This window comes from Bombus terrestris, chromosome 7, assembly GCF_910591885.1.
Source record: "Bombus terrestris chromosome 7, iyBomTerr1.2, whole genome shotgun sequence".
NCBI lineage: Eukaryota > Metazoa > Arthropoda > Insecta > Hymenoptera > Apidae > Bombus > Bombus terrestris.
In genome coordinates, this window is record NC_063275.1 from 13,293,031 (window position 1) to 13,305,912 (window position 12,882).

Below are 12,882 nucleotides of genomic sequence, written 5' to 3' on the forward strand. Positions count from 1 at the left end.
TTAATATTTCTAAAGATACGTGAAAGTCTTCTGCCTTTGAGTCTCGATCAGATCACTTTTTCAATTATAATCATTTCTTCTAATTCCATACAAATTGTAGTTTAATGTTGCAGAAACGTAATTTTAAATGAGCGTGGAAATGTGAAATGTGAATTGAGTAGATGATTATGTTAAGATAGCAAGCAAAGACTGGTTGAAACCATGTCTACATAGAATGGAATTCACGGCTTCGATATGGTTCTTCACAAAATTTGGTTGCGTGGCAAGAATATGTGTTGTATGTGTAAAACTTTTAAGAATTCCATTGAGTTATTTACGTCATATATAAAAATATACCTAATAAACGAAAATTGTAAAAATTTGTCACATTTAATCTCATGTTCCTACAATATTTCTAAAATAATATGAAAAATATTTCTATTTAAATCAATCGCCTTTAAATCGTAATTAGATCGTTCAATCTTCAATCTTAGTTCTTTCAAGAACGTATAATATCAAATACTTTAGAAACTCTGTTCAAAATTTAGAGATCCGCGAGAATGAGTTGAAGATACTACTCGGTGCGAATGTAATTTCTTTGCCGAGCCATGTTCCGATTAAATCCGCGGCGACTCTCGGCGGATACCGGTTTGGCCGCATGCTTGTTTGAAAGTAACCGAGTACGAGGCTTTCGAAGAAGTAGTTCTCGTAGCTCGTTGAGAACAAAATCGGTAGAAACAGTGATAGCGTATAGGTAGCGGACACGTCGCAGCGGGCGATCCACAGTGGACAGAATTGCGACGTGATTGCGGCTTATTAGGGATGAGTCCGACGATGTCTCGCTAGGGGAAAACAGCGATTGTCTGGCTGCCAGAGGAGCATCGTCCTCTGCTCGTGATCTACCCAGACGAGATTCGCGAAACGGAGCACCAATTAGGGGCATCGCAACTTGGAAACTCGTTCTAACGAGACGGCTACCTGTGATGATTGTGACCTCGTTCGAGACTGCTTTTTAACCTACGAAAATGCTCGTGAGACTTCGACTTTCACGATTTCAACTTCGTTACATGTCGATTACGTAATTTAATAACGTGGAATTTAAGTACATATATGTATACAAATCGAGAAAATAGAGTTACTTTTAGGTTTTTTTTAAATGTAAGATTAAAATTTTCCAGAGAAAAAATTGCACTGATGACAGATATTAAAATTATTCTCCGTGAAAATTTCTTAATTTATTACCTTACTTCGTCTGTGTTAAGCAGGTTTTGTAGAGTTTTGTCTGATAAAGTAAAGTAACTGGAGAATCTTCTTTGCCCGCAGTGGTCACTCGAACGAACGACTCTTTCTACGAGACTTCGTATCTTGCTCGGCTGGCACCAGCGGAGGTCGTTTGGCAAGATGGTTACAGCCAGACAGTTTCGTAGATCCCTCGAAATGCGAGGCACTTTACTCCAAGGACGAAATGAAGTGCGGATGCCCTGCCATAGTTACCATATTCACCAGAGACCAGTACGGAGATGTTGTTCATGTATCCAATTTGAAGGTATTACGATAACTATTCTCTGTTCTACCATAAATTACTTCTCTAATTTCAGAGGCATTCGATAATTGCGTAGATATTATTTAGTACTGTATAATTGCGTGGTATTATTTCGTACTAACCGAAATTGCTTCCATTCGTAATTTTCTAGGTCGAAGTAAAGGCAGTACCTATAGACAAGAAGGATTTAGGAGATTCCGAGCGAGTTTCCCAACCTGACCCAATGACCTTCGGTGGTCACCCACAGCCACCATTGGATATACCGTACGAAGTCACGATAAACAACAAGACTTGTTTCTACGCGATTACAGTCATGAAAGCTTATCAAAACTATTCCTTCGAGGAGTTAAGGTTTATGTCACCGACTATAAAAAGAACAAGCGAAAACATGCTAGTTAGACCTAATAGCGATGGGAGTTACAGCGCAACGTGGACACCATCGTCAGTCGGATGGTATTCTCTTATGATTACAGTCGATGGATACAACATGGAAGATGTAAATATTATCCCTTTAAATTTTGTCGTATTGAATTCCACAAAATTGTTTGTGAATCATTTTATAATTCTTTTTTTTTCAGAAATATAAAGTACAAGTAAAGGAATCTCCTCAGGGTATGCAACCACCGACTCAAAACATCGTGAAGAAGCCGCAGCATCAACCGAGTAGATTAAGAAAATTCGTGACAAAGAATAGCGCTGGCTTAAGGATCAGAGCGCATCCGTCTCTTCAAAGCGAGCAAATTGGCATCGTTTTGGTTAATGATACCATAGCCTTCATAGACGAAGTATGCAATTCTGCTTCCTTCGCGGAGTTTCAATTTCCTCGAAGGTTATACTTAGAACTTTATTAAAACGTTCTATCTCTCTGTGACTTGTTATACTATTTCCGTAGATTCATAACGACGATGGTGTTTGGCTACGACTGAACGCGGAGACGATAAAGGAATATTGTAGCAGCAGTCACCTGGAAGCTTGGTGTCTGCAATACAATCAGCACTTGGGAAAAACGTTGCTTCTTCCCGTCGAAGAGCCTAAATCAATTTTGGATCAAGTAATCAAGGAAACTATTTTACGGAAAAGACCGGAAGTAGTTGACGAGTATGGGAATCAACGAGTATCTATTTGTTTATCGTTGTTCTACTTGATTTCGTAACGTAATTGTTCGTTTTAGCAAAAGGAAGACGGTAACGTTCGACGGTAGGAGGAATATGGTCGTCGTAAAGTGCGGTGCTTCCGGCCATAACATCAGAAGTAGGCCAGGATTAAATGCTGCACCGGTAGGAAAGCTAGCCCTCGGTAACACGGTGACCGTTCAAGAATACGTATGTCTTAATATTATTCTGTTATGCTAATTTAATAAAAATTTCTTAAATATTTGACTAAACAATGTTTCCTGCAGTTTGTCAATAGCGAAGGTACTTGGGTACGCATGGACGACGAATCGATGGGGAAGTACTGCTTTCGGAAAGGTCGAGTAGCCGAGAGTGAGGCCTGGTCTCTCGCTGTCACCAAACATGGCGTTACTTACATGAAGATCGAGCAAGACTTCGAAACCGATCCAGTGGAAAAGAAATCCGTGATAGCAGATCCGTCCGAATTGCCCAATCAGAAAGGCTTCGAGTTCTGCGTGCCTTCTGTGAGTCATGAGGGCTTCAATTTCACCGGGCAAAATTTAACACCAGGTACAGCAGAATCTGGAGAGGGTAGTAATACAAATCCATTCGTTTTCGGTTCATACAATCAACACGATTCACCAGGTATTGCGTAAAGGCAATGCGCTTCATCGTACGTAATGCATTATATTATCTATTTTTCATTGTACACCTTAGGAAGCGATAGATTTACCCAGGAGAAAACAGATGTTTCGCCAAAATTCTCCAAGCCACATTCTAAGGAGAGGGTGGCGAAGGAAAGGGAGAGAGAAGGGGGCGGTGGGAAGTTGAGTGTCCTACAAAAGTGGTTGAGAGGCGATGACAAATGTCACGGGGAGAAAAGAAGCTCACCTGGCAGGTGAGTAAAACCAAATGAGAGACAAGGCACGCGCAGTTAGATTAGTTTCGTTATATAGTTTTGGCATTTGTAGAGACTTCTCTGAATTCGTCGGAGTATCCGTGAAGGAACTGGTAAAAGCTATTGGAGAAAGTAGAGCCAATGGTAATGGACCTACGCCACCGGAGACACCAAGAAGATTATCAAGAAGTTCGTCGCCAAAGAATCCCCAAGGTGGGTCACCAAGATTTCACAGCCCGTCCTCTAGCCCGGTTCCAATACCTGGTACGTATACACTATTTACGAGACAAAACGAATCGCTGCTATACGACAAATATATTATCAGTTTACGTCTACTATTCTTTTCTTTTTTTTTAACTGATAATATCATTGTTAATCTCATACATTCATGCGTGTGTCTTACTTCACACTTTTGGCATCGTAACTGGTCTGAGGAGGGAATCATTTCAGAAGCTGAGAGACCCGATACTGCTACTTGTAAGATTATGTATATCGTCTCACAGATATTTTTTATTTTATTCCGTGAAATGGATGATGATTAGATGAAACCATTAAGTTTGAATAAGTCACACCTTTCTCCGATTAATACTATTCTAGTCATTGAACAAATGACTTTAGGATATAAATATATACAGATCTTTATCTCGGATTAGTTATAACAAAATAGTAATGTTGCTCTTAGCTGGGTCCAGTCGGCAGCCAGTTGGTTCTGGTAATTGCCTCTTCCCTCCTGCTACTCATGCACCAGGTACTCGCTGCTTTCCTATTCGACATAACCCTCAATCTGTTAACGATAACAGTTAACGATAGCGTATAGTGTTTAATGTTGTTCGGTACATGTATTACTTCGAACACCAATTACATATTCTTATTGAAAGAAACACGTAATAGCATCGTAGACTTCTCTTCTTATTGATGTACGAACATTATACGATTTAAATGCATGCAAATTACAGTATGTTGATTAATATATAAGATAAAACTGACCAATCGTTGCACGTACAAGTACACTTTTACCCCTTTTTAAGATAGAGAATCGAATAGTGCACATTAATAAAATACACAGAGAGACCCTAGTTTAGCAATAAATCATAACACGCTACATATGAATTCTACAACTAATAAAAAACTTGTCAGGTGGGAGAAGTTTGATAGGAGGGGGAGATAGTATCAGCAGCAGCCCTGTGCTGTGTGGCTCCCCCCGAAGTGTCGGTCTCTCCCCGTTAGGTAAGGATAACAACACAGGTTAATACTCTATAACTTTACACTAACATAAGCCTAGTCGCATTGAAACGATTATTTTTCGAATCATGATCGCATTTAATACATTATTCAGATAAATTCATTGCTCTTTCATTCATTTCACGACAAAGTCGCACGAAATTACATTGCACGAAGTTTTATGCGAATGTTATATCAAATCTGTTACATTTTTTTGTTATATCCATAGTTTCTGAAAAGCAAGGTGAGATAACGATATCCTTGCTAGAGGAGAAACTTATTAATTTTAAATTTTGGAAAAAGCTAAAATTCTCGTCTACGAAGACTTCGTCTTTTTTTTTAAAGTTTCTGGTGGGCTGATAGACAGTATGACGTCACAGCGACGGGGATCAACACAAAGCGATACAAGTGCCTTGGTCAGTAGTTTAACAAGGGATCCTTCGCAATCTCCAAGTGCTGTTAGCACAACTGCCAATACTCGCGACCTCTCCCCAAGCCCGAGTTGTAGTTCTTTACACATAAGATCCGAGGGTAGTGTAGCCAGTCCACCTGATACTCCAAAACAAGAAGGCGGAGTAAGTAAACAAACATATGTTTACTATCCATATAAAGACCATGGTACAATAAAGATTATGGATGTTTGTTTTTGTTCAAGGATTCCCAAGAAAGTCCAAAGAAAGTTTCCCAAGCACAGACGCAGACGAGTCCTGAGAGCGCGACTACAGCTATGAAAGGTCACTTTAGTATAGGTTCTACTGGACCAAAAGAAGGAGTGAAGTTAGTCAGAAGAGATCACACTAAAGTAGTGAAAACCAGGACGAAACGTACTATGTCTCCAACTAATACTCAACAAAGTACAAACACGAGTAGACCATTGAATTTAACTAAAGATAAGGTGAAAAATGCCATCAGTCCATCCGTGGCCGAATGTTTGAGAGCGGTATTTGCAGCGTTTCTCTGGCACGAAGGAATCGTGCACGATGCAATGGCTTGCGCCAGTTTTCTTAAGTTTCATCCTAGTTTACCGAAGCAGGGCGCACTTGTTGTGACCAGGCAAACAGTGATACAATCGACGGATAAACAGAAGCAGGAACAGAAAGCCAGACAAAGACATTCCGTCGAAGTGATCAATGCTGGAAACTACTTGTATATACAACCGAGCACTGTAGAAGCTTTAACACGGTCTGCCGCGAATGCTAATGCAAATAGAAATAGAAAGAAGCAGAAGACAGTCATTAAAGAAGAAGTACAAGAAAATGGAAAGTTGGATTCTTTGCCAGAATTTCAAACGGTCGCGGTATTACCACCGGCACTGAAGAGCCTTGTGTTCTTGTGGGAGGAACTTAGTACCAATTGTCTTCAGACAATAGAACAACGCTCGGTATTGCCAAGTCCGATATCACAAATACAAACAATGAAACTGGGAAAACGACCAGAAAAGCGACCACGGGAAGATAAACTCAAAGAACGTGAAAAGAAAAGCAGTAGAAAGAAGAAAGAATGGAAACCAGTTGGCAGAGGAAATGGACCTGAAGTATTAGGGGGAATAGAACGAGAAACAATCTGTGAATTATGTGGTCTGATGTTTCCTCATCCAGTGACGTATCACATGAAGATGATGCATCCTGGTTGCGGATGGCACGCAGGAGGAAAAGGCTACAACAGCGGAGGGAACTACTGCATCGGTTGGGCGGGGAATTGTGGTGACGGTGGAATTGGTGGAAGTTCGTGGTATCTCATCTGTGATACGTGTCGCGATAAATATCTACGAGCCCGAAAACTTAAGCTTGCAAAAAAGTTTTTGACTGGAATGACGAAGAAAAAGAGTGGTTCTATCAAGATCGTATCGCCAATTAATAGCCCTAGTGCAACTGAGACACATATAATCATGAAGAACAATGCTATGTTTCTCTTAGACTTGGCTAGCGCGTCCGGATTAAATATTCCAAAACAGCAGAGACGGCCTTCCCAGACATTATCGTCTGTGGCAGAAAATTACAGCCCTCCGGAAGCAGCTGGGCCATTTCCACCGACTGGACCGTTTCAGTGTTTGCAAGCTTTAGGGGTTCATCATTCGCAAAGTCACGATGAAAGATATTACGAGGAGACTTTAAGACGCCAAAATGGACACCAAACAGCGTACGATGGGAGCAATATCATGGCTAATACTACGAACGGAAGGGTAAGAAATTTTCTATTTTTTTATCCAACTTTGTTTGAGGACTTGTTAACTCTTGACTGTATTTATATATTATTGTATAGCCTTTGTCGGAATGCCCTTTGAGTGACAGCGACAGTGAAGGTGGTAAAGGCCGTGGAATATTCCACCGATCTGTGTCGATGTCCACCGGTGCCCCTTGGACCAGAAATTCGAACGATGGTAGAGTCGTCGTGATGCGAAAACGAAACAATAGTAGTAGTGAAATGAATACTGGTATGTGAACAATCGAATGCTAATTACAGTTAGAGTTTTAATTTTAAATTAGTAATAGTAAAAATATTTCCTTTTTTTGTTGTAGACGCCGGATCATCTCTTCTATGCTATCCTTCTGCCGCGCTACAAAAGTTAGTACCATCGATGAATCAATCGGCAATTGTCTCGACGAGTCAAGAAGAAGTCACGAGTAATGATAAAATAGAAATCCTCATGAGACCGGTGATGCTGTTTGTCCTACAACAACACAATTTACAACATCTACAATATGCAATGAAGCAAGCGCTAAGACATGCTGCTTGCAGAGTTTATGCAATGCAAGCATTAAACTGGCTACTAAGGAGTGTAACACAGCCTATTTGCCTCCATGATTTATTATGGTGGTTTGTTGCGTCTCTGACACCCACAATATCGTCTGACATTCCAGATGCGAACGATGAAGATAACAAAACCGATAAAAAGGATGACCATGTAAGCGTACCAACGCAATAATTAAATTCTATATTATAACATTTTCGTGGTTTCTACTCCGTATACTGGAACTTTAGAGAAACTACCAAACTCATTGTGTGCTTAATTCGCTAACTTCTTTCATAAACATAAATAAACTTCTAGCAATTTTTTAGGAAATGATCGGAGTATGTGAACACCCTCTAAGCGATCTTGTCATAGCAGGTGAATCTGTTAATCCATTACCAACCGTATTTCATACTTTGTTGCAAACTATAGCAGACTTGATGCTTTTACCACCACCTGGTATGTCTTTCATATTATTTATAGAATTGTTGTTCTCTATAGAAGATAGAAAATTTTAATGGATTAATTTTTAGGTTCTCCTTTACAACAAGCTGCTATTCGATGTTGGGGCATTAAATTTACACCCGCGGATCACATGTTTCTTCATAGAAGTCACGTTTTTAGTAACATTAGTAAAATACTTTCGAGATCCGAGGAAGAAGAAGATATTACAGTGAGCATGCATGAAAGCCATCAATCGGTTCATTCTCAACAAGTTAATAGTTGCGTGGAAGTTTTGAAAGATTTAACGTGTGGTGTGGAAATAAAAGCCTCGAGTAGACAAGCTATGATCGGTAGCTTGACTGATAATTCGACGGAAACTTTCTGGGAATCTGGTGATGAAGATCGAAACAAAACTAAGACGATTACCATCATTTGCGGTGCTCATTCTCTCCCTCGAATGGTGTACATACATATCGATAATTGTCGTGACTTAACGGTAAGTTAATGATGACCTTTAACTTTCCCACTATGTCTTCATATTCATTATACTTATGTTACAGCACAAAGTGTCTAGTATTACATTTCAATCAGGTAATAATGCAGATGAAATGATCAAATTGAGAACTGAAGAAATTGAAAGTCGATCTGCCGGTTGGATTAGTTGTCCAGTTATTGGTAACATCATATTATGTATTTTAAATTACCATATGAATCTTTTATTGTGAATATTATTGTCGTATTTCTTGCAGATCCACGTCACGTTATCGTCGGTCTTAAACTGAAAGGCCCTGATAATTCCTTGCGAGTACGGCAAATACGAATCCTAGGCGAAATTGAAGGAGAATCTTTGAAAATTGGAAAACAGTTGAATACACAAACGATTCAACAAAGAAATTGTGAAGCAGAAACGTTAAAAGTGTTCCGCTTAATTACTTCTCAAGTACGTTAATTATACACTATTCTTGGTATAATATGTATTTTTAATATGTTTCATTTGTCAGGTATTCGGCAAGCTTATACAAGGTGAACAACCACAACAGCAAATAGATAATACGGAAGGTACTAACGAAGACTTGGAAGATAGCAACGATCTTCGCGAGCACATGGTTGGAATTTTGTTCAGCAGAAATAATTTGACGCATTTACAAAAACAAGTCTGTACACATATTGTTCAAGCTATTCAAAAAGAGACTCTTCGTTTGAGAGAAGAATGGGAGGCGCTATTATGTTCTCCAACTCCTGCTAATAGTTTGTTGAGTGATAACAGTGATTTGCCTAAGGCAGCCGATACATATTGCTTTGAAATGTTATCTATGGTGCTGGCTTTAAGTGGTAGTTCCGTAGGACAGTATTATCTGTCACACCAGTATGGATTGTTGAAAGATTTGTTGAGTTTGTTACATACTGGGTCAGCAAGAGTACAACGTCAAGTATGTATTTTACTCTTTCTAAATTCCTATCTATATTTATATTTAAATTTTGATTTTTAATACTATATTTTTAATCATTTAGGTAACATCTTTATTGAAGAGAATTTTACCAGAAATTAAGCCAGAAACGTTAGCTAATGTTATCAGTGTCAAACGATTGCCACCCACAGATTTTAGTATTGTATCCGCGGCAAATAATGGTTTACCGCAAACTACTGAATTTGATGAACATTCCCCAGGAATTCTCGATGTTTTCTTAAGTTGCATTGCTAAAGCACTAACTGTTCAAGTTAAAGTAAAAGGGAAAGAAAATGGAAAAGCTTTGCAAACTGCTTCATTAGCTACTAGTATTCATCCCAAAAGTCAAGTTGGAGCAAGATGGTGGTTAAGAGGGTGTATGACTCGAAAATTGGCAGAAGTAATTATTCAACTTTTGAAAGATATGGCGTCGGTACGTATTAATTGATTAAAAATTGTGAGGTATTTATACTTTATCAATTATATTATATATATTTTTGCAGGGAAAATTATCAGAAGCTTGGGCATCTGTAACTAAAGCAGCGATAGCAGAAAATATTCTAAATCTCACCAGATTGGATGAAAAAAGTCGTGACCCGGCAGAATGTCTCAAAACTCCAACTTTGTGGCTCGCCCTTTCTTCTTTGTGTGTATTGGATTCTGATCATGTTGAAAGATTATCTTCTGGTCAATGGAGCGGTACCGAAGGACAACCACCACCACCTAGAGTGAGAATATTAAACTAATTTTTAAGAAGTTTATTATACATATGCATATATCTTGATATATCCAATTAAAAAATTAAAAATTTTTTACTTAGCCAAAATGTAGTAATCACGACGATGGTGAAACAACAGCAATCATCCAATGCAACGTTTGCGGAAACTTATGTGCAGAGTGTGATAGAATTTTGCATTTACATAGGAGAACACGAATGCATATAAGACAAGTTTGCAAAGAAGAAGAAGAAGCGATACGCGTAGACCTTCACGAGGGCTGTGGTCGAACAAAATTATTTTGGATTTTAGCTCTAGCCGACAGTAGAACGTTAAAAGCATTGGTAGAGTTTCGTGATGGTTCACCAAGGAAACCTGTTGGCGCTACATCTGGAATGTGCAGATTTTGTGGTACTACTGGTAATACAGGGCTGCTAGCGGTAGGGAATATTTGTGCAGATCATGACTGTCAAGAGCACGGTAAAAATGCGTGCAGCAAAGTACACGTGTGTGGACATATTTGTGGAGGTGTTCGAAACGAGAATATTTGTCTACCTTGTCTACACAGATGCCTACCAGGCAGTGATCTGAAACAAGATGCTGATGACATGTGTATGATTTGCTTTACCGAAGCTTTATCTGCTGCGCCTGCGATTCAGTTACAATGTGGGCACGTATTCCATTTGCATTGCTGTAGGCATGTTTTAATGAAGAGGTGGGTGGGACCTAGGATAACTTTTGGATTCTCTCTTTGTCCAATTTGTAAAGTTCCGATGGAACATCCTACTTTGGCGGATCAATTGGCTAGTATAAAAGAACTTTATGAAGATGTCAGAAGAAAAGCCTTAATGCGATTAGAATACGAAGGGTTGCATAAGTATGTACAAGTTTATACTGAATATTAGATAATATTAGAAGAATATTATGCTTGAATATTAAAACGTATATGGGATTACATGTCTACACGATTATTAATTGTTACAGGGCTGAAGCAGCATTTGGAACAGGTGGAAGATATCACCAAGATTCTGCTGCATACGCAATGGAACGCTATGCATATTATGTCTGTTATAAATGTCAGAAGGCCTATTACGGTGGTGAAGCACGATGCGATGCACAAGTAGGCGGAGAAACGTTCGATCCCACAGAATTAGTGTGTGGAGGTTGCAGCGACGTGGCAAGGGCTCAGATGTGTCCGAAGCACGGAGCAGACTTCCTAGAGTATAAGTGTCGTTATTGTTGCTCGGTGGCAGTCTTCTTTTGCTTTGGAACTACACACTTCTGTAACCCCTGCCACGACGACTTTCAACGAGTCACCACCATTCCAAAGAACGATTTGCCTTCGTGCCCTGCAGGTAGATTTCTCCTTCTAATTTTACCCCTTAATTTTATCTATGATATGTTTTTGAAATTATACTATACAAATTATTAATAGAAAAGGATATCAAATATAAATTTATTCTACATAATGTTATATAATTTATGTCATATATAGATAATTTTTTATTATTAGGACCTAAAGCAAAACAACTCGAGGGGGACGAATGTCCATTACACGTGAAACATCCACCGACTGGAGAAGAATTTGCTCTCGGCTGTGGCATTTGTCGCAACGCGCATACTTTCTAAAAATCTTCAAAATCTATGATCTACAAAATCTATCTATTAATATATTGATACAGGACATAGCTCTTATACGAGCTACATTCGACACGATAAGAGTGACTCTTAAAACTTTATTGAGTCTTATCGATGCAATATATACTAATATGACTAAACGGATATATAGTTCGATATAACCATCCTCATAATTACGAATATGTGTATCGAAGTGCTATGTGTATATTGATTTTTAAGAATTCTTATAATGATCGCAAAAGTGGAATTGATGCAATATAATGATGCAAGAGAAATCAAATAGACAAAACTGAATCTAGCTACAATCATAAGTGAGGATCTGGTGACGCGTGAAACTATATTTGTTAAGTATTACGTAAGTCGTTTTTATTGGTAATTATTGAGATAGAAATTACTAAAACGCATAGACGCGGAAGAAAATTTGTGCGTATATTAAACTTCCATGCAAAGCTAATAAAAAAAAAAAAAAAAAAGGAAAACTTGCACACGTGCATAAGTCATACAAAGTGTAGTGATTTTTTGGTAAAGTATTCTAGCTATAAGTGTTTAAAATAATATATATATATAAATACCTAATATAATTCTCTACGTCACCTAAGAAATATTTAATTATTATCTGCAATGATCCTAATGAATTATGTATGTAGGTAAATTATGTATGTGAAAGAAGTGTGTTATTTAAAAATGAGAATTCAATTGTGAAGAATATATAAATTAAATAAAAAAAAAATCGAAGTTTGAATGAATAATTATTATCCGTGGTATACAGAATGAACTAATTGTACTACATTTGCACTATTATTCAATATAGTCATGAAATTTGTATTTATCATGTTTTTCATTTTCTTGTTTGTTTTTATATTTTTTCAAACGTGTACTACAATAGATCGTGTACTATAAAACCTGTGCCGTTATTTATTTATCGGTATAACGCTTTGTATTATATGCGCTATTTACGAGATGATAGTATCATTGTGTATATTCATATACAAATAAAACGTGTGGACGGTAATTAACATATAAAGCGTCGATTGTTATTATTTGTGCTTTGATTTAATGCAGATTAGATAAAAGTAATGATCGTGAAGAAAAGTATCAGTTTATTACTCACCTCTAATTTCAAGACGAACATAACGGCCGTTATTCGAATAT

The 12,882-nt window shown here is 38.1% G+C and overlaps 2 protein-coding genes across 9 annotated transcripts in view; one reads left to right on the forward strand and one right to left on the reverse strand.

Moving 5' to 3' along the window:
• The window catches only part of LOC100651566, a 36,796-nt gene extending 26,715 nt beyond the window's left edge, over positions 1-10,081 (reverse strand). Inside the window, exon 1 of the mRNA XM_012310255.3 lies at positions 9,948-10,081. The gene's annotated coding sequence lies outside the window, so the exon portion shown is untranslated. The remainder of the gene's footprint in view (positions 1-9,947) is intronic.
• The window catches only part of LOC100651327 (E3 ubiquitin-protein ligase MYCBP2), a 260,738-nt gene extending 247,988 nt beyond the window's left edge, over positions 1-12,750 (forward strand). Inside the window, exons 31-54 of one of the 8 annotated variants that reach the window (XM_012310258.3) lie at positions 1,303-1,525; positions 1,674-2,018; positions 2,101-2,307; positions 2,415-2,620; positions 2,694-2,844; positions 2,922-3,279; positions 3,352-3,532; positions 3,591-3,796; positions 4,215-4,280; positions 4,670-4,759; positions 5,099-5,328; positions 5,409-6,935; positions 7,016-7,187; positions 7,273-7,658; positions 7,814-7,943; positions 8,018-8,424; positions 8,489-8,603; positions 8,678-8,868; positions 8,930-9,358; positions 9,441-9,809; positions 9,880-10,104; positions 10,197-10,969; positions 11,077-11,447; positions 11,606-12,750. In XM_012310258.3, coding sequence (XP_012165648.2) covers positions 1,303-1,525; positions 1,674-2,018; positions 2,101-2,307; positions 2,415-2,620; positions 2,694-2,844; positions 2,922-3,279; positions 3,352-3,532; positions 3,591-3,796; positions 4,215-4,280; positions 4,670-4,759; positions 5,099-5,328; positions 5,409-6,935; positions 7,016-7,187; positions 7,273-7,658; positions 7,814-7,943; positions 8,018-8,424; positions 8,489-8,603; positions 8,678-8,868; positions 8,930-9,358; positions 9,441-9,809; positions 9,880-10,104; positions 10,197-10,969; positions 11,077-11,447; positions 11,606-11,721 — 7,474 coding nt within the window. In that variant the 3' untranslated portion in view covers positions 11,722-12,750. The remainder of the gene's footprint in view (positions 1-1,302; positions 1,526-1,673; positions 2,019-2,100; positions 2,308-2,414; positions 2,621-2,693; positions 2,845-2,921; positions 3,280-3,351; positions 3,533-3,590; positions 3,797-4,214; positions 4,281-4,669; positions 4,760-5,098; positions 5,329-5,408; positions 6,936-7,015; positions 7,188-7,272; positions 7,659-7,813; positions 7,944-8,017; positions 8,425-8,488; positions 8,604-8,677; positions 8,869-8,929; positions 9,359-9,440; positions 9,810-9,879; positions 10,105-10,196; positions 10,970-11,076; positions 11,448-11,605) is intronic. The other 7 variants (XM_048407788.1, XM_012310260.3, XM_012310259.3 and 4 more) reach the window with 7 other exon arrangements.
• The last annotated feature ends 132 nt before the right edge of the window (positions 12,751-12,882 follow it).